General features: G+C 59.2%; 1 protein-coding gene and 1 long non-coding RNA gene across 2 annotated transcripts in view; one reads left to right on the top strand and one right to left on the bottom strand.

Annotated features, from left to right (window-relative positions):
* LOC140687858 (uncharacterized) overlaps nt 1-19153 on the bottom strand; it is a 151764-nt gene that overhangs the window by 16825 nt on the left and 115786 nt on the right. The window lies entirely within an intron of this gene.
* On the top strand, nt 10911-16262 carry FOXF2 (forkhead box F2). Its single transcript, XM_031688040.2, has 2 exons — nt 10911-12472; nt 15434-16262. Exons 1-2 carry the CDS (start codon nt 11278-11280, stop codon nt 15598-15600), a joined length of 1362 nt encoding a protein of 453 aa, XP_031543900.2. The 5' UTR covers nt 10911-11277; the 3' UTR covers nt 15601-16262.

The following is a 19153-nucleotide window of genomic DNA, read 5'->3' as shown; positions in this document are numbered from 1 at the left end:
GTCGCCCTCCCGACTTCGCTTCTGTTCCGCTCCCACCGAGGAGCCCCGCTCCGCGTCCGGGGTCGCAGCAGCGCGCCGCCGCCCACAGCCCGGGCAGCGCCCAGCGGGTGGGCAGCTCCGAGCCGACGGGCGGCGCCTCCGGGGCTTGGACGCGCGGCGGTCCCCCAGCCCCGAGCCCGACGCCGGCCGCCGGCCGCCGGCACCCCTCCTCGGAGCGCTGGGCCGGCGCACACCTGCTCCGGGCGCGGGCCCCGGGCCCCGGACCCCGGCCGTCCGCCCTCGGGTCCTGCGCTGGCCTTTTCGTCCTTCCTCCCGGCTCCGTTGCTAACTCTTAATTCTTACTCGGATTCCAAAACTAAAACAAAGCGCTGGAGTTTGGTTGGGGTTGGGACGGGCGCAGGGGCCCAGTTCTCCCGAGGCCCTGCGAGCCGCAACGGGGCCCGCGCCCACGCAGGTCCGAGGTGGCCGGGCCCGCGCCGCCAGAGCCAGGCCTGACGTTTGCTGCGGGCCCTCCGCGTGCGGCGCGCTGTCTCCTGGGCGCTTGACAGTATTAATCCGTTTAATCTTCCCAACAGCCCCATCGGGCAGCTGTTACAACGTCCCCAGTCACAGAACTAACAAAATCCAAGTCCATCGAAGTAGGTAACTTGCTCAAGGTCGCGTAACTACTAAGTGCAAGATCGACTGGGGGGACGGGGGACACACAGAAAAAATTAAATGAGCAAAATAGCATTTGCGACCTCAGTACATATTTAATATTAGTTTTTCAAATTGCAGGTTACTTTGCAGAGTCAGAGCTGCTAGAGCCTAGGGGGCGGGTAGCGTGTTGGCGACGAATGGTGCCCCTTGGGTCTCGGGTGACCAGGGCGACAGACCTGGGCGTTTGATTAGGGTGGACGGGGAGGGTTCTTTGCCTGCCTCGCCGCCTCAGGCAGGAAAGCCCAGAGCCCGCGCGTTCAGCAAACGGGAAGTGGGGCGGGATGGGGAAAATTTCCGCCTAAAACAAACAAACGTGTGCGACTGCTTTGCGGGCCATGCGGGTCCGCTGGGAACACTTGTCGCCCGCGCAACAGCGCGCTGGTAGTTTTCCTTCAGCGCTTCCATGCCTCCCCAAGGGCTCCGGAACAGGAGGGAGTGCGGGTCAGCTGTGCGAGGTTCCACCGAGCCCAGGTCCCGCGTACCCGGGCTGCCCGCGCGCCTGGCATTACCGCGCGGACGCTTCGCGCTTCTGCGAGGCACTCTTTCCTCGGGACAAATGATGCTCTACCCTACTTGAGTAAGCTCTTCTACACACATAGCTCATCCACACACACACACACACACACACACACACACACACACACACACACACTCCGCGCCCTGGTCTCGTGCCCTGCCCAGCCGCCGGCACCCACCCACCGTGCTGCGAGGGGCCCCGCCCGGGTGCAGCGAAAGAGATGGATCTCTCCAGAAGCCGTGAGATCTGGTCCAAGGGCAAGGTCCCCGCACCAGGGGAGAATTCGCCCTCGGCGGTGAAGCCAGGGGGCCCCACCCGCAACCCGGACACACCCAGAGAGCAGAGACCCCAGCCCGCCGAGGCAGGCTTAAACTTGTAGACAGAGGACCCATCTTTTCCTCATTAAGAACCCAACCCAACCCCACGTAAGACATTGCTCAGGGGAGGAGAGAGCCCAGGTACTCATGAAACTCACAGTATACCTTAAAACTGAACAGCGCTTTTGTTGGATTGGGCCAAAAATAACAGTATAAATGTGTATATTTCAAAATGTTAATTTTTATTTCGCCTTTATAGTCACCGTGGGAGGAGGCACTCTTAAAATTATTTTTATTATTCCCATTTTACCAGAAAATAAAAACTGAAGCTCATAGGCTTACCCAAGGTCACCGGAAGCAGGTGCAATTGTCCAACAAAATCCAGCGCCACCTGTGACACCACACCACTCAGGCTACAGGCTACACCGAGGGTGCGGGGCATGCTAACAACAACAGTAACACGTATTGTTTGGGTGGGGGAGTAGGGAAAGATATGACAAATCAACTAAAAAATATTTGTGAAATTTTTGTACAGAGTCCTGGTGTGGACTGGGCATTGGAAATTTGAGCCAATCAGTGCCTCCAGTCTACCTCTCTGGACCCCTTCACTTGCCAGCCTAGTCCAAAATCCTCCCACAAGCACTTTCCAACGATATGAAAAATTCTTCCCTGGCTGGCCACTGTCTGGGCAAACGATTTGGAAAGTACTGTTTGGTCCATGGGGATGAACACACACACACACACACATCACATACATACGTATACATATATTCGAAGGACACGTGTGATCTTGTGATAAAATTCATTCTGTATGTAAGATCTGGTGTACAGGTACTGAGGCAGGGTGAGGGTAACTCTGGTGACAGCACTAAAGGAGCATCTCTCTCTCTCAGTTTCCTGCTAAAGCATGCACCCCAGCCCCAGTGATGGTGGGGGAGAGATGTCTGTCAACCTCTTGGGGCTCCAGCAGCAGAAACTCGGGGCTGGAAGTCACTTGGGGGGAGGGGACAGTAGGACAGAAAGTTCCGCCTGTAAAATACACATCCAGAACAATGTTCCAGCCCTACATCAAACTTCCCTAAGGAAGTGTGCTTGTCTGCACCAAAATATAATTTTGGGCATCAGAGACCTAGACTCCTGGGCGTGGGGAGGGATAATAAAGTGCCCTTTTAAAACATGCCGTCTGTATTTACCCTAAAATATTTCAGCAAGGAATGAAAAAAGAAGAGATAAGTGAAGCAAAATCTGATGAGTGTTAAGTCTAGGTGATGGTATACCCCTCTACGTCTGTATGCTATGGAACCTTCGGTAGTAAAAAATACAAAAATTAAAATTCAATCTCTTCATTTAGATGGCTTTTTTATTGTACCTAAGTTAAACCTCAATAAAGCTAATTTTTAAGTAAGTTTTTAAATAAAAGATGTGATGGAGAATGCCTTCTTATCTCCTAAAAAAGAAAGTGCGGTTCCTTCTGATGACAAGTGGCAGAGGAAGGTCAGTGGGTGACATCCTGGTCTCAGGTTCCAAATCCAGCACCCCTGGACTTTCAACTCCTAAGCCCACTAGCTCCGTGCCTGCTACCTCGCCTTGGTATACAGCCTGACCCCGAAGGACCCAAAGTTCCTTTCTATTATACAGGCTTTCACCAGGACAAGGTCGGGGAGATTTCCTTGGTTAAAAGGAAGGAGAAATACAAGCAAAGGTGGTCTGTCTTTAGACCTAGAAGACAAAAGGTGCGCTTGCAGCCTCTTTGCTACGGTCCAGAGCACCGCGCGCTCCCCCCAGGCGCCTGGCTGCGGAACCAAGCCTGCTGGCTTCTCCAGGTGCTCGGAGACCTGTCTGTCTGTCCTCGGTTTTCTGCCAGACCTTGGCTCCCTCAGCTCCAGGGTGACTGCACATGAAGACGCCGCCCCTGCCCCTTGCTGGCTGTAGGAAACCAGAATGGCCGAACTGAGTGCTCAATTTCTTCTCCAAGATCGAAGCATGTTTGCAACGGAGAGCGCGTGTCCGTGGAGGGTTCCACGGTACATGACTGACTGTCTTCTTTCTGTTTTAACGGCTCGAGGAGTAGGAAAGGCAGGATGTGTCCTCAGGTGGCCAACTGAGTCCGGGGGAACGAGAATATTTGCAGGGCTCTGTCCGCCTGGAGCCGGGCAGCGGGGCTCGGCAGGTCAGGGGCTCGCGCGCGCTCGGGTCGGGTTAGGGACTCGCGGGGCCCGAGATTCCCGAGTGCCTGGCGCCACCCAGCGGAAGCGAGAGGAACTCCCGTTCCTTCCGCGCGGGCGCCCAGGGGAAGGGGAGGCCAGCCCTCCACCCCGCGAACACCCAGGACTCTCGCCAGGAAGGAGGGTGACACTCATTGACGGCTCCAAAAGACCATGCCTAGTCTTCCCCGCTCACCCCTCCCACCAGCAAGGACACCCAGCGTGACCTGACCGGAAGTACATCGGCCAGGGAGACTCCCCCTTTCCCCTGAGCCCCAAGATGAAAAGCGCTTTCCCCTAAAATGCAGACCACCCCACGGAGACGCGCTCGGCTGGACGCAGGAGCCGAGTGTGCGCTGGCCTCGCGTCGCAGGCCCAGGGCAGTCAACGTCGGGGCGGGGGCCGACCAGGGCCCGTAAATTATCTGGAGGGATTTTTGGCCTGAGTCCCTGTTTCTGAAAGGTTGCGGGACGGCTCGGACGTCGATTACACAGCTGCTCGCTTTTCAAGTGCGCGCCCCTCCCCACCGCAGCCTGTCTGGTGTTCGAGGATTGTTTGAAAGGAAGGAAGCATTCTTGAAGTGGTGTGTGATGGATCGTCTAAACCCTTCTGGGGTGTTTTGGGCGGGGGTTCGAGGCAGCTCATCAATAAAGATTCCCCCCGGAGAGGGGGGCGCTGAAAAACAGCCACCACCGCGCAGTCCGGAGGCCTCAGGCCTGGACCGGAACCTCGAGGGCCAGGGGGAGACGGGAGGGCGCCTGGGCAGGTGGAGACGCCTTGCCTGGCCCCGCCGCCACGGAAGCCCTTCACCGCGTGGGCGCTGCAGCGTGATTTACTGAGGGAGGGGGTGACGGCGGAAAGGCTGGTGGACTTCCGACACCACGGGGTCGGGGCACAGCAGGGAGAGGGCCGTGCCAGAGGCAACCTCGGGCCACCTTCTGGGCTGTCCTGTTTGCCCTTGGGCTCTTACTCCAGCTCCTCAGCCGCCCTGTTGCATGTGGCTTCTCTTGCTATAGACTTCTCTTCGGAGCCCCAACCAAAAACCTGTCCACCTTTCGCAAACTGGAGGGAGATGGGGCGTAAGGATAACCGGCTCAAGCCATTCCGAGGTTTGATGGGCTCGGAATCCCTGGAACCAAGCCGCAGACAGGCCGCAGCCGCCGACGCTGCAAAGCCTTCTTCCTTCCCGTGGAGCAGCAGCCCTGAGATGCTCCCGCAGGATCCCCTGAGCCCGCCTGGAAGAGGAGGCGGCCCTGGGGCTGGGAGCCCCGATGAGGCACAGGGTGGCCGCTCGCTTCTTGGGAAGATGCGAGGTGGGCCTGGAGAGGCAGCTTCAGGGCCTGTCTAGATGCGCAGCCGCCGGTGCCTTCCCGGCCCCCGGAGCACTCCCGCCTCCTCGTGCGGGCCTCGCGGGACATCGGCCTGAGGTTTCACCGAGGAGCCGTCTTCTCACTCCCGCGACAGGGGGTCAGGCTGCCTCCGAAACAGGACCGACGGCCAGGTTGGGGCGGGGGTTGGGGGATGAGGGATGGGGGATGGGTCGGAAAGAGGGCTCCCGAAAGGCAACTCCTCCAAGGCGGCGTCTGGGCGCCCCAAGGTCCCGAGTCGGGCTCTGGGCGCCGAGCACGTTTTATTTATCCCTGCAGAGGATGCTGGAGGACAAAAGAAATATTTGGACGTCAGAGCTGATTTATATTTTTGGAAGAGCTACGTTTCCTTTTCTGAAGAGCAGCGAGTGAGCCGCATATCCTGAGCGCAGCGGGGAGACAGGAGAGGAGTTTTGATGCTCCAGGAAGTTCATCCATCGCGGCGCGCACTCAGGGCCCGGCGCCTCGCGGGGTTCGCTGCCTGGGGAGATATTTATTTATTGGGGGAGGCGGGGCACGAGGGAAGGAGGCGAGCCAGACGCGAGAAGAAAGCCGGACCTGGGAAGGGTTGGAATCTCCAGAGCGCCTCTGGTCGGTGGACCGCAGCCGCCGACCTCGCCTCTCCGTCGGGGGGCGTCCGCGGCGCGGCCTTGTGGCCTCCGAGCGCATTCGCTTGGTGCCTCCGCAGCCCTGGGCGCGCACCCCACTTCGTTATGTGCCCGGCCCTCCCGTCAGCCTGCCCATCGTGCGCGAGGCCCAGCCACCTCCCTCCCACGCCTGGGGAATCTGAAGCAGGGCGCGCGGGCCTCCCAAGGCGGGGCCGCAGAGCAGGGGCACAGTGGGGTGGGCGCAGGCGAAGGGAGGCTCCCAAGACAGGGTCTGGCTCCACCGGTTCCTTCTCATCAGCGGGGACTTCCTCGCAGCCACCCAAGTGGACGCACAATGAACTCACAGTTGCCTCTGCCTTTTTTTCTCCCAAGACTGGGAATGGTGGGACAGGATTCCCTAGTTTTCCTTGGCCATTGGGGGCCTACTCATTCCTGCCCCCTTAGGAGATGGACAGACCCTGCCTGTCCCAGCACGGCCCTTTCTCTCCTTCCTGCTGGCATCAGAGCTGCCTTTGAGGAAGAATGGCCATCCCTGCCATTGAAACCCACTTCTCAAGGCCGAGGCCTCCCACCCACAAATGCAGCAGGCCGCAGGAGATGCCTATGACTGGTCCACCATGGAGCCGCACCCAGGCTGCCGGCAGACTGGCTGGCTCCTGGGACCACCCCGAAGTGGCATCTCTCAGTAGAACGGAGCTGGGCCTTGAAACCTGGGAAGTGCGGGGATTGGAAGGGGCAGTCTCCACAGGGGGCCCTTTTCCTCCTCCCCAAGCACCTCAGATCTGGCCAAGAGGGTGACAGGAAGGTGACCAAGTTGTGCGGGCCGCCAGGCCCAGGAGACGTGGGGCCCAACTTCGGATCTCGCAGGAAGGTAGCTATAAAAAGGGCCCTGCCGGGGACACAGGCTTTGGAGAGCGGAAGAATCTATCTAAATAAACATTGGGAATTGGGTGGCTGGCGTTCCAACCCGGAGGTCTGGGGGCTCCTGATCAAGGAAGGCGAGCAGACGCCCAACAAGGGTGTAAAACCCCCACAGACACCGCTCCTGCTCAGGTGCCCTCTCCATCCCCAGCACCACCTCCCTCCCCCCCACCCCCACCGCCGTCGGAGGATTTCCTATTGTCAACTACAGCTTCCAGCTGGGCCTCTGTGGCACACAGGCTCGAGGGCCTCCAGGGCTTCCTCAGCACCTCGCACCCCTAGACTTCAGCAGCCAGTGCCCACCGCCCGTCCGGAAAGGCCCCTCACGTGTAACTCGTACCAAAACACAGGGTGGTCAACTTCTGACTGAACTGGAAAGAGGCTTGCTCCGACAGGGCAGGCGGAAGGGGGGGGGCACCGCGGGGCAGAGGTGCCCGGAGAGGAGAGGCCTCAGATGGCCGAAAACCCAGTGGGTGCGGGCGTGTCTCCCCAGTGGGTAACCAGTTTAGTCTGAGCCATTTCGTGTAAAACCCGCGAGACAGAGGAAGCATGCTAAGAACATAAAATGTAAACAGCAGTAACGAAGAGATTTCCTAGAATAAAACGCCAATCACAGAACAAAATCAGAGAAACCCAGGCTTCCCCTGGGTTTACATTCCCCTGCGCTTGGGGCTTGGATTGTAAAGAAACCCGCAGCACAGATGCAGACGGGCACCCACTGCATCCGAGCACTTCTGGTTAACCCAGGAGCGCCCGGGCTGATCCACACTCATTTTAAGGAACCATACCTTTCCTTCCTACAAGGAAAAAGAAGTCAAGACTTTTGTTTATAAAGCAGTGAAAGTCAATCAGGAAGAGCTCCGAGACAGGGAAGCCCCCTGAACAAGGCTATTTCAGAGACCAACACAACTTTCCTTTTCAACCGTCTGCTACACAGAAATTCAGGTACTCCCGCCAGAGACACAGTTTGACATAATCTGTTACCACACACATTCTTACCCAGGAGATTTGTACAAATCAGTAGTTAAAGTTCTACCCTGTAGTGGGTACTGCACTGGATGCAGGCCCGTGTGGTCACTCGCCCAGGCAGGTGTGACTTGCACCGAATCACCTGATCCTTCTGAGCCTCTGTGTTCTTGTCCCTAAAGGGGAAGGTACTGAGACCACATGGCAGCGACACGATGTGAGCAGAAAGGCTTATATATACTGTGATGTCTATGGAACAGATGTGGGGGGGTTAGTATTTCTCCACCTGGGGGGGTCTCTGCCAGGGGAACAGTTTCCATAGGCAGAAGAGAGGTCTTCAAGAACGAGTCCTGAAGAAGAGTCCCTTCCTGCTCAGATAACTAAAGCCACCAAGCTCCGATCTCCCTGGACTGCAGGGCAGTGCCAGGGCCCCCGGGGAGAGGGAGGCTCCACGTCTGCAGACCCACTCTCCAAGGTGCGCTGCCATTCCAGGGCCTACCTGGCTTCCTGGAACACTCACCAAACTATGAGGGGTATTTCTTGCAAATTTAGAAGGGTTAGGTAAAGTGGATACCACTGTCACTTGGATGGGAAGGGAACCTTTTAAAATTCCTGATAATTTAACCAAATGAATTGGTGGAAACAAAAAAATGTATACAGTAGGGTTTTTAAAATACGTATCTCTGAACCCCTGAAATCCCAGGCAAAATGGGAGCATTTTTATTTTTTTGCAGGTAGACTCCACAGCCTCCAACTATTCTCAAAAAGACCCATGACCCCATGACCCCAAAACTGGCAACTAATGATGCACAAGGTTATCACCAGCCCTGCCCAGGGCTTTTCATTCTTCAGTCTCCGGGTCCCAAAACTTTTTAGGGCCTGAGACCCAATGTGCACAGAATTCCCAGGTGCAGGACCCCAGAGCAGGTCCAGGGGCAGTGATATATTGGCTTGCTAATCTTCCCCAAATCTGCTGCCCGCCACCCCCGTCTAGAAATGAGACGATGGCCTTCCTGCTTCTCAGCTGGGCCTGCTCTTTCCCATCCCATCCACGCACGCACACGCACGCACGCATGCACACACAGAAGGCTGTGTCAGGGACACGCGCACACGCATGCCCATGTATGCACACGCGCACATGCACACACACATATGCACACACATGCACACACACACACACAGAAGGCTGTCAGGGAAGCGTCTTTTAGATACTCTCCGTCCTCCTCACTCCAGCTTCTATTTATTTCCTTACTTTTCGGACAGTTGAAGCACTGACTTAGTGAACACACTGTATTCACTTCCACTTTCAGTTATTTACAGTTAAGTTATTTTGTGTGAAAGGACGAAAGCGGTAAGAGAAAAATACCATGAAATTAATGAGGACCAATCCAGGGAAAAAAAAGTGTCACCAGTCACTCAGAAAGGGAGTCTTAGATGTGGAAACAACAGCAAACCCCTTCCCGAACTCAACCAAAACATCCCACCCGGAAAAGGGCCGCTCGCTCCTTTTTTCTGTTGGAAATGAGCGGTAAACTGAGTTCATTTTGGCCGTGTTTTCTTAGCTGACTCTGGGCTACAATCAAGCCATTTTCGGACACATTCCCACGTAGGTACCAGGGGTGCTCTGGAGGAAGCTGTCGACGCCTGTTCAGCTAATTTAGGTTTTCTTTGTCTAATTACAGTGGAGCTTAGGGAAAAGGAGCCCGGCTGAGGGCCGTAAACTGACACTCGGTCTCTGTGTGTGGTATCCAGGCAGGGTTTGATGGAAAAAGCCTGCTTCCACTCAACTTCAGGTCACTGTCTGGGGCCAGCCCCAGCCCAGCCCCCAGCCTCCCCCTCCACCCCTCCCGCTCCTCGCTCTCCAGCCCCACCGGCTCGCTGGGCCGGGAGCCATCCCGGGGCACAGAGGGCTAGTGCAGCCCCAAGGGGCCGGCTCCGTTCTGTTCCACCCAGGCTCTTGCTGCCACCTTCTCCAGATCCCGCACGATCTCCCTTTCTCTCGGCCCCCACCCCAGCTCCCCAGTCTCCCCAGCACGTGGCACTGCACCTTGGGCCCTTCTGGGCAGAGGCAGACGAGCGCCCAGCCCGGCCTCCCCCGGGGTCTGCTGCCTGCAGCACCTCCCCAATGCTCCCCTTTCTGCCTGTGTGCCGGGCCAGCTCCAGGGCCTCCCGCCATCCTCCTCCCACTTTCAGCCCTGTCTCTGGTCAGACATTTCCTTGCACGTGGGCTCCAGTAACTAACTGGTCTCATTGGGAGTGATTCCTCCCAGGGGGCACATCCTCTCTCCCAAGCTGACTCTTACTTGGAGAGGAACTAGCCACACGGGGGTAGAGTGTTCTCCCAGGAAGGCAGTTTGGAGATGGCGCACATGTTTGGGTGGGCAGCACTGAGAGGGAGGATGTGAATCCGGTGACAGCTGCACACCCTTCAGGACTGTCACTACCTCACTCTGTCACTCAGCGTGGACTTCTCTTTGCATTTTTTAAACAAAATATCAAGTGGGAAACGGAAAGGAAATGGAAGCAAATGCAAACATGAGTCGTATTCGACCACGTTTCCAGAGCCTCTAAATCTAGAGTCTTTAAGGAGCCTGGCCTCTGCCCCCGGCTAACAGTGGCGCGGAGTCTGCAGCCCCGCAGAGGAGAGGATCGGCACGTTACCTTTGGGCGTCAGGCACCCCGGCGTGTGGCTGAGGCTGCAATGTCTAAATGAAGCTGACAGATGGTGTCAGTGCGGGCGCGGGATGCAGCGGCCAAGGAGGTCCGGCGGCGGCACCAGCGGCAGCACCACTCGGCGGAGGACCGGCCAGGAGGAGGAGGAGAGGGAGGGGGAGGGGGAGGAGGAGAGAGAGAGGAGGAGACCGAGGGGAGGAGGGGAGGAGGAGGGGAGGGGGGAGGAGGAGGGGAGGGAGGAGAAGGGGTGGGTCCGCTCCGCCGGGGGCGGCTGGCTTTGGGATGGGGGCAGGGGTGCTGTAAGGGGCCAAAAGAAGGAAGATTTCCTAAAGTCGGAGGGGGTCGACTTTTGCGGGGGTGGGGGTCGTCCCAGCCAAACGTGAGTCAGGCTGCGCTCCCTCCGATGGAGAGAGGGTGGGTAGGGGAGAGGGAAGGCGTCCGGGAGAGGAATTAAAAGGCCGAGGGGGACCCTGGAGAGCGAGGAGCGAGATAAGAGAGGGAGCCGGCGGCCGGCCGGGGGTGGGGGGAGGAGTGAGCGCGGGCCGAGCGCGCCCTCCCCGGGGCGGCGGCGGAGGGGGCAGGGCGGGCTGGGGGGAGGGCAGCGGGGGAGGGCGCGGGAGGGAGGAAGTCCCAGAGACAGAGCGAGGAGCGCTCCTGAGGGGAGACGTCGGGCTCGTCCCCGGGGTCCCGGCCGCGGTCCCCGCTCGCGCGCACAGCTGCCCGGCGCCCGGCCGCTCGGGCTCAGCGGCCTGGAGGCCGCCGCGCAGGCCGGGCCCGAGGCCCGGGGAGGGATGCGTCGGGCGTCGCCTCCGGTCCGCGGCCGCCGCCTGGAGCCCCGGCGGAGCTGAGGGAGGCGACGCCGAAGCGCTGGCTCGCAGCGGCCGCGGCTGCAGCCCGGGCGGCGGGCTAGGGCGCTCGCCCGGCCTCTGGGCCGACCGCGTCCCCGCGCCCCCGCGCCCGGCTCCCGGCCCACCCCCGCCGCCCGGCCCCGCTCCCGGGCCCCCGATGACCTCCGAGGGCGGGCCGCCGCCGCCGCCCCCGCCGCGCCCGCCGCCGGCCCCGCTCCGCCGCGCGTGCAGCCCGGCCCCCGGCGCGCTCCAGGCCGCCCTGATGAGCCCGCCGCCCGCCGCCGCCGCCGCCCTGGAGACAGCGTCCTCGTCCTCGTCGTCGTCGTCGTCCTCGGCCTCCTGCGCCTCGGCCTCCTCCTCTGCCTCGGCCGGCGCGCCCCCGGCCTCCTGCAAGAGCGCGGGCGGCGGCGGCGGCGGCGGCGCGGGCGGCGGGGGCGCCAAGAAGGCGAGCTCGGGGCTGCGGCGGCCCGAGAAGCCGCCCTACTCGTACATCGCGCTCATCGTCATGGCCATCCAGAGCTCGCCCGCCAAGCGCCTGACGCTCAGCGAGATCTACCAGTTCCTGCAGGCGCGCTTCCCCTTCTTCCGCGGCGCCTACCAGGGCTGGAAGAACTCCGTGCGCCACAACCTCTCGCTCAACGAGTGCTTTATCAAGCTGCCCAAGGGCCTCGGGCGGCCGGGCAAGGGCCACTACTGGACCATCGACCCTGCCAGCGAGTTCATGTTCGAGGAGGGCTCGTTCCGCCGCCGGCCACGCGGCTTCAGGCGGAAGTGCCAGGCGCTCAAGCCCATGTACCACCGCGTGGTGAGCGGCCTGGGCTTCGGGGCCTCGCTGCTGCCCCAGGGCTTCGACTTCCAGGCGCCCCCTTCGGCGCCGCTCGGCTGCCACGGGCAGGGCGGCTACGGTGGCCTCGACATGATGCCCGCGGGCTACGACGCGGGCGCCGGCGCCCCGGGCCACGCGCACCCACACCACCACCACCACCACCACGTCCCGCACATGTCGCCCAACCCGGGCTCCACCTACATGGCCAGCTGCCCCGTGCCCGCCGGGCCCGGGGGCGTCGGCGCGGCCGGGGGCGGCGGCGGCGGCGGCGGGGACTACGGCCCGGACAGCAGCAGCAGCCCAGTGCCCTCGTCCCCGGCCATGGCGAGCGCCATCGAGTGCCACTCGCCCTACACGAGCCCCGCGGCACACTGGAGCTCGCCCGGTGCCTCGCCTTACCTCAAGCAGCCGCCCGCCCTGACGCCGGGCAGCAACCCCGCGGCCCCAGCGGGCCTGCACACCAGCATGTCGTCCTACTCGCTGGAGCAGAGCTACCTGCACCAGAACGCCCGCGAGGACCTCTCAGGTAAGGCGGGGAGCCCGGCCCACTGGGGTGTCGCCAGCCTTCTGACCTCCTGTCACAGAGACTGCCACTTCCTGGGCTACCACGGCCTGGGGGGAGCTGGCACCCTATTTGTGGGGTAGAGGATCAGGGTCATGCTGCCTTACCCCACCACCTTGGCCCCAGCTGGTCCTCCAGAATTTGTACGGCTGGGAGGATGGTGCCATGTCGCCTGCCTTCTTCGGCTGCCCGGGTGTCCCCATGGACTCCAAGTCTCAAATCTCAGGCCTGACTTAGCTAGAGAGAAGGCTTGTGGCCTTAGGGGACCTTGGCTGGGGAGCTGTGGCTGGTTTCTTTTGTCTTTTGTGGGGTTGGTTTTGCTGTGCTTTCCCCACAAGTAACTGTCAGAAAGGGAGATGCTCCATACTGAGGGGTGCGTTGGGAGAAAGGGAACCAGGGAGGGGTGAGGAGGAAAGCAGAGGGGGTCCCAGTGTCGCCAGGGAGGGGCGCCAGGCTGTTGAGAAGCCCCCCACCTCCCCCCACAGTGGACCCAAGTTGATGACACATGGGCCTGGCCTAGGCCATCAGGACCTGGGGCCCACCGGTGGCTCCCCTGAGAGACGCCTGCCCCTTGGGCACCTCTTGTAGTGTTTCTGGTGTAAATTGTGTCGCTTGCAGATTATGGGAATTTATTGACTTGCCAAAAGCGGTGAAAGGTGGGAGGGGACAGTGGGGGTGGAGGAGGGAATCTGAATAGCCCGGTTTATGGGGACAGTGGAGATGAACCCACCCTCAATATTAACCCCTCTGAGATGCGCTAGTCCGCATGGCCAACGGTGCCCAGCTGACACTCGCCCCAACTAGAGAAGGGCTCGCAGGACGATGCACACATTACCCGTTGTGAATCGGTGCGGGGCTAGAGCGTCAGGGAGAAAGGAAGCCAGAAATGGGCAAAAGATGCCGGTTCCCTGGACGGTGAGATTTCCCAAATAGGCCTTTTAAATGCGGGTCTCAGAGGTTAACTAAACAAAGACCGTCTGGGCAGGACCACACCGGAGAGGATTTTAGCCTGACTTAACCCACTGAGAGCAGAGTCTTGTTCAATTTTATGGGAATTTCAACAAGTAACCCACACAGACGACCCTCCCCTCTTATTTTTTTTTTCCATTCCCTCGGACTGGCTGTCAATCACAGCCTGGCCCTGGCGAGCGCTCTGCACTCTCCCGCCCACCCGCTGCCCTCCGGGCTCCCGGCTCCGCGCTCCTGGCTCCCCGCCGCAGGATGCCGGGATCTGCTGCAGCCCGGACTCCGAGGCCGCCGTGAAACAAAACCCTGAACACTACAAACCACGCGGAGACTTCTGAGCCTTCTGCGGGGTCGTCCTCGCTCTGGCTCATACGCCCGGTGCAGGCACAGGTCCCAGAAACTCGGGACCCTGGGAACACGACTCTCCCGGATAGAAGGGACGCTACCTCACAGCGGCCTCCTCGGACAGTGCTCAGGGAAAGCCAGGGAGGCCGGGCCGGGCGGGGACTCCCTGCTTCTTCCTCCCTGGTGCTGTGGCTCCCGCCACGAATGCTCTTCCTGCCCGCCTAGTTGGTGTCCCCTAGGGCCCCTGAGCAGCGGGGAGGCCAAGGCGGTGCCCAGGGCGCGCGAGCACCCCCAGCACGACCCACGCGCGCACGCCGATGTGGCAGCGCCCTCCAGCTCTGGACCCCACGGCCCAGGGGTAGGGGGTAGGAGAAGGGCCCACGCCCTCTCTACGCCCTAAAAGCCAGGCCAGAAGGAGCCGGACTTTTATGGCCCCTAGGTCACATCAAAGCGCTGGCGTCGGTAGGTGTGAGCGCTCAGGGTCCTCCCGGGCCTACCGGTTAGAGATGCAGGAAATGGCACCACGAGGGCTTCCACGGGGTCAAACGCACCTGCGCCGCAGCGATAAGCACACGTCGGGGCCGCGTCCTGAGAGCTGTGCTTGTAGGGCAAGCCTGGCCACAGTGGTGTCATCGGGCGCCAAACGTGGGCCGAGGCGCCGGCCACGGGGCAGCGCGGTCGCCTGCGTGCGCTGGGCTGCGGCTGGGCCGAGGCGCCTTGGGCGGGCGGGTACGGTTCTCGCGCGGCGATAACTGAATCGGGCCGGCCCCAGAGTGTGACCTGAGGTCCCTCCACCGCACAGGAGACGGACAGAGTCTCAGGCAAACGGGCCTAGCTCCGCCCGGCACGGAGAGATGCCTGGAGCCCCGGGGCGGGAGGCGAGGAGAAAGCAAAAGCAAAAGCTGGCGGCCGGCGGCCCGCCTCGGGCCCGAGGAGAGGGACGCGGGGCCTTTGCGGCCCCGGCCAGCCCCGCTCTCCGAGGGGCCCCTGCGCGGCAGACCCCGAAGGGCAGCTGCAGCCGAGCTCTCGTCCGAGGGCAGCCCCTGCTCCCCGGGTCTGGCTCTTCTGGAAGCGCCAAAGACGTTCACCACCCGCTAAGAGGCGCGCGTCTCTCGGCCCTTCTCTGGCCACAAGATGGTTATCGCGCCGGGAACAGCCCCGCTGCAGCCTGCTCCTCGGAGAGGCCGGTTGGTTGGGAAACAAGGCAGGAGGCTTGAAACCTGAGGTGAGGGCGATGGCGGTGCTTCTGGGTCAGGGGCTCGGCCTCGGCAGCTCCGGCTAGGTGCCCTGTGCCCGGGGTCTGGGTCCAGCCCCCTTACAGTCTCGGCCCGTCTCCAGGAGAAACGGGGTCTCAGGCACAGCGAACCGGGCCTAGAGCGGACTGTGCTCTGCATGTGCCGGCAGGTCAGAACCAAGCCAGGATTCCAGAGTCCTCCTCTGGCCACAGCTTGAAACATGGAGAAACGTTACCAGTTTTACAGCATTAGGCAAAAACACAGGCCAACCTCTTTGGAGTCAAAATAAGACACAAGTTAAGTTACAATTTACAAAGTACTGTGTGCTATCCCCAGCTGAACGAATGTTTTTGAAAAGGTTTCCTTTTCTCCCTTCCAGTGGGGCTGCCTCGATACCAGCACCACTCCACGCCCGTGTGCGACAGGAAGGACTTCGTCCTCAACTTCAACGGCATTTCCTCCTTCCACCCCTCTGCTAGCGGGCCCTACTACCACCACCACCACCACCAGAGCGTCTGTCAGGACATCAAGCCCTGTGTCATGTGAACGGGGGCACCAGGCCCTCTGTCCCCCCAGGGGCGATGGCTGAGGTGGACTCGGGCGGCCGCCGTAGCAGGAAGTGGCACACCGGTCCCTTCGCCAGAACCCCCCCGCGAGCGCTGTGCACATCTGTCTACCGTTGGTGGAAGGACAGCGCCTGGCAGAATAATGCCCAAGACGCGCAGGCTCCCAGCGAGGGGGGGACGCCGCTTCTGAGCAGAGATGGCGAGAACTTACCACGAGGAAAACAAGCATGGACTCTGGGATCTTCACTGCCTTCAGAAATCAGGGTCTGTGTGTGTTTTCCTTTGTGTATGGAAAATGCACGTGCTTTTCCAGAAGGCAGTGCTGAGCGCAGGATTTCAAGAAAGCCTCATCTTGCTCCGTAGCTAAGCGGGAGAGCTGTGTTTTGCAACAAACACTACCTTTGGATACAGGTGCCAAAGAAGGTTCTCAAGAAAATATTTAGCAACAACGTGTCTAGTTTAAGAACATGGTTTTCGGTATCATGACAATACGACGTTTTTTAACAAGGTTGTTTTGTACCACATTTTAAAGCTATTTCTATGATTGTCGTGTATACTCACACTTTGCTTGTATTTTAAAAGGAGGATATATTTGCACTTACGTATACTTTTACAGTTTGCCGAACTATTTTGATGTACAATTTTTTCAATAAAATGTATATAACAAATAGTCGTTGGGGGACCGCTTTCCTCCCCGGGCATCCGATCCCTAGGTCTCTTCTCCACCAGCTGGTGCTGCAACTCTACACTGGGCTGATTTTTTTCCAAGTTATATAATTGACGTGGTGTGGGGTCTGTGCCTTGAATAACACAGGCCAGGTTCTGATTGTGGGTCTGCTCAGGAGAGAAAGAGAAGAAGCACCATTTTCTGTTCTTTTCTTTCTAAACCAAAACCAGAAGTAAAAGGAGCCTAAAAGAGAACCCGGCACGACACCAGCTCAAGGAAGCCCTGTTCTGTGCCCCTTTGTCGTCTTTCCTGTGCGCATGGGCTCTGCTCTTTGTCCTCTCCTCGCCCCACCAGCACGGGGAGGAGAGACTGGCCGGAGTGGTCACCCAGGGCCGGCCGGGCCGGGCTGGGCTCCGAGCTGGGGGCAGTGCCCAGTGAACAGGTCCCGCTCTCCCTGTGAAAGTCACAGCTCTTTGGGTGGCCATCACATCCCGAAAGTCTCCGAGCATCAGGGTTTTCCAGACTTCCCTGGAGGGTGACAGAGCGGGCTGGGCCCTCACTCGCCGTCCGCCCCACCCTCCAGTTCAGAGCTCTTGGCCCCACCAGCCCCCACGCTTCTCTCCCATCCCTCCCCGGCCCCTCGCCGCCCTCCTGTCTTTCACGAGGGAGTGACCATGTCCCCTGGGTTCCCTTCTTGCTCGGTTCCCGAGACTGCTCCAGGCCGGGCTGCTGCAGCTCTGGACAGAACGAGAGGAAACAGACCTGCTCGGCTGAGGACCTGGCCAGCCCTTCAGGCTTGAGGCCGCGCTGGCAACTGTCGGCCTGAGTGGGGACAGAGAAGTCCTTCTGGTTTTGCTTTTGCTTTTGAGAACTCACCTTTGTTTCTCATTCCCGGGAAGGCCTGTCTCCTAGTCAGTCACCAGGCACCTCGTGCAGAGGGACTTTGTATTCTCAGAGATTTCAGGCCAAGCACGGTCTCAGTAAAACTTCTTGTTTTTTAAAGTCCTAACCATCTTCTTAATCCTTAAGTTTCCTTTCTATATTTTCCAAAATTAAGCAGTGATTAAACACTTTTTTGTGTCTCCATTATCATATTTGCAGTTAAATAGGGTTGTTTTTTTTTTCTTTTATCCCAAGCTACTCGGGGGCCTGCTATAAATTATGAAGTCAGTTTCAGAGTTTGCTCCGACCACAGTGCTGTGTTTACATTCCTTCCAAGGCAGCCGGCATGGTCGTAATTTATATCCTAAACACTCGAACGTAACTTGTTTATACAGAGAATGACAGGACCTCGAAGAGGAAAACGCTGCGGCCGCGGGGGCCTCGGAAAGCCCAGCGCGCCCCCCAGTGGTGCGAGGGGGCCGTGCGCATGGAGACGCAGGCGTCTTCAAGCTGTGGGAGAACTTGCCAGGAAGAACCCCAGGAAGGACTCTGATGTGGGGACGTTGGTCCTCTTTACAGACCTGTGAGGCAGGCCTCACAGACACTGTGGGCTCCACTTCTGACCACCACAAGAAAGTACATAGTGCAATGAAGTGAGTCACAAGAAGCTTTTGTTCTCCCCGTGCGTGTCGACGTCATGTGCACACACTATCCTGGAGTCTGTTAAGCATACAGTCGCGTGATGTCTAAAAAAACAACGTGAACAGATTAATTTAAAAATACTCTATAGCTAAAAAGTGCTAACCATGGTCTGAGTCTTCAGTGAGCCGCAGTAGTGACATCCACGCTCACTCATCACAGAAAACCAAACATCTAATTGTCATCCTCATAATAAAGTCAGGAATTGGGCGAGAACTGCCCAGATGTGACACAGAGACACAAAGTGAGCACATGCTGCTGGGAAATGACAGCAACAGACTTGCTTCATGCTGGGTTGCCACAAAGCTTCAGTTTGTGTAACACCCCCCTCAAAATCTGGGAAGCCCAGTGAAGGGAGGTGTGGCTGCGCTAGGTCCTGGCTGTCGGGGGTTCGAGCCATGTCCCCTGGTCCAGTTCATTTCACATGTGCTCACTGCCGTCACTCACAAGACCTTTGCATCTGGTGTCGCAGACACAGGTGTGGTGGGGGTCCTCACTGACGCAAGGCTCCGGGGTAGCAGGACACCGAGGGCTGGTTGAACACAGGCCACTGGGCCCACCCCCGTTTCTGACACCGCCTGTCTGGGGCGGGGCGCCAGGGCTCGCATCCCTAACCACCTCCCCGGCAATGCTGATGAGACCACAGGTCCGGGAGCACAGTTTGAATTAGATACTGTACAGGTTCAGATGCGTAAGTGTTAAGGCTCACTCATTAATTAGTTAAGCAAAGGTCTGAAAAGGTTTTTCAAAAGTAGTTTGTCCACCAAAATACCCCTGTGATTGTCTACTGGCCCCTGGGGAACATAGGTGCAATTTTGAGCCCCGCATCAGGAGGCAGAAACTGCGTTTTTAATTCAGAGCAATGATACTTCTTGTTTCATCCTAGCAAACTTTGCAGAGAGGTCAGGTGGAATCACTGAAGTCTACCCATCTGGGTACAAGAAGTCTGGGGTCCTTACAGGGTCACAGCAGTGATGCCATGGTCCTCCAGACGGAAGGAGGTGGTGATTGGACCACTGAGAAAAATTCCTTTATAGGTTATAAAGTCTTTTGAGGGAAGGCAAAGAAGTGGGGCTGGGGCTTCAGTGATCCAGACGCAGATGCGTCAGGCAGGACCCTGGGGGCGGGGAGAGAAGAGAGATCGGCAGAGAAGGGATCTTTGAAAGCAGGAGTTCCTGTCCCAACATGAGCAAAGCAGCCTTTGACTCGGGACGGCCACCCTCGGAGGCTGCTGTGACCTCCCCAGGCCTCCAGCGCCCAGGCATTGGCTGTGAAGCCCGTGAAT

This window comes from Vicugna pacos, chromosome 20 (assembly GCF_048564905.1).
Source record: "Vicugna pacos chromosome 20, VicPac4, whole genome shotgun sequence".
In the NCBI taxonomy this organism is placed as follows: Eukaryota; Metazoa; Chordata; class Mammalia; order Artiodactyla; family Camelidae; genus Vicugna; species Vicugna pacos.
This window is presented reverse-complemented; position numbering and strand designations above follow the sequence as displayed.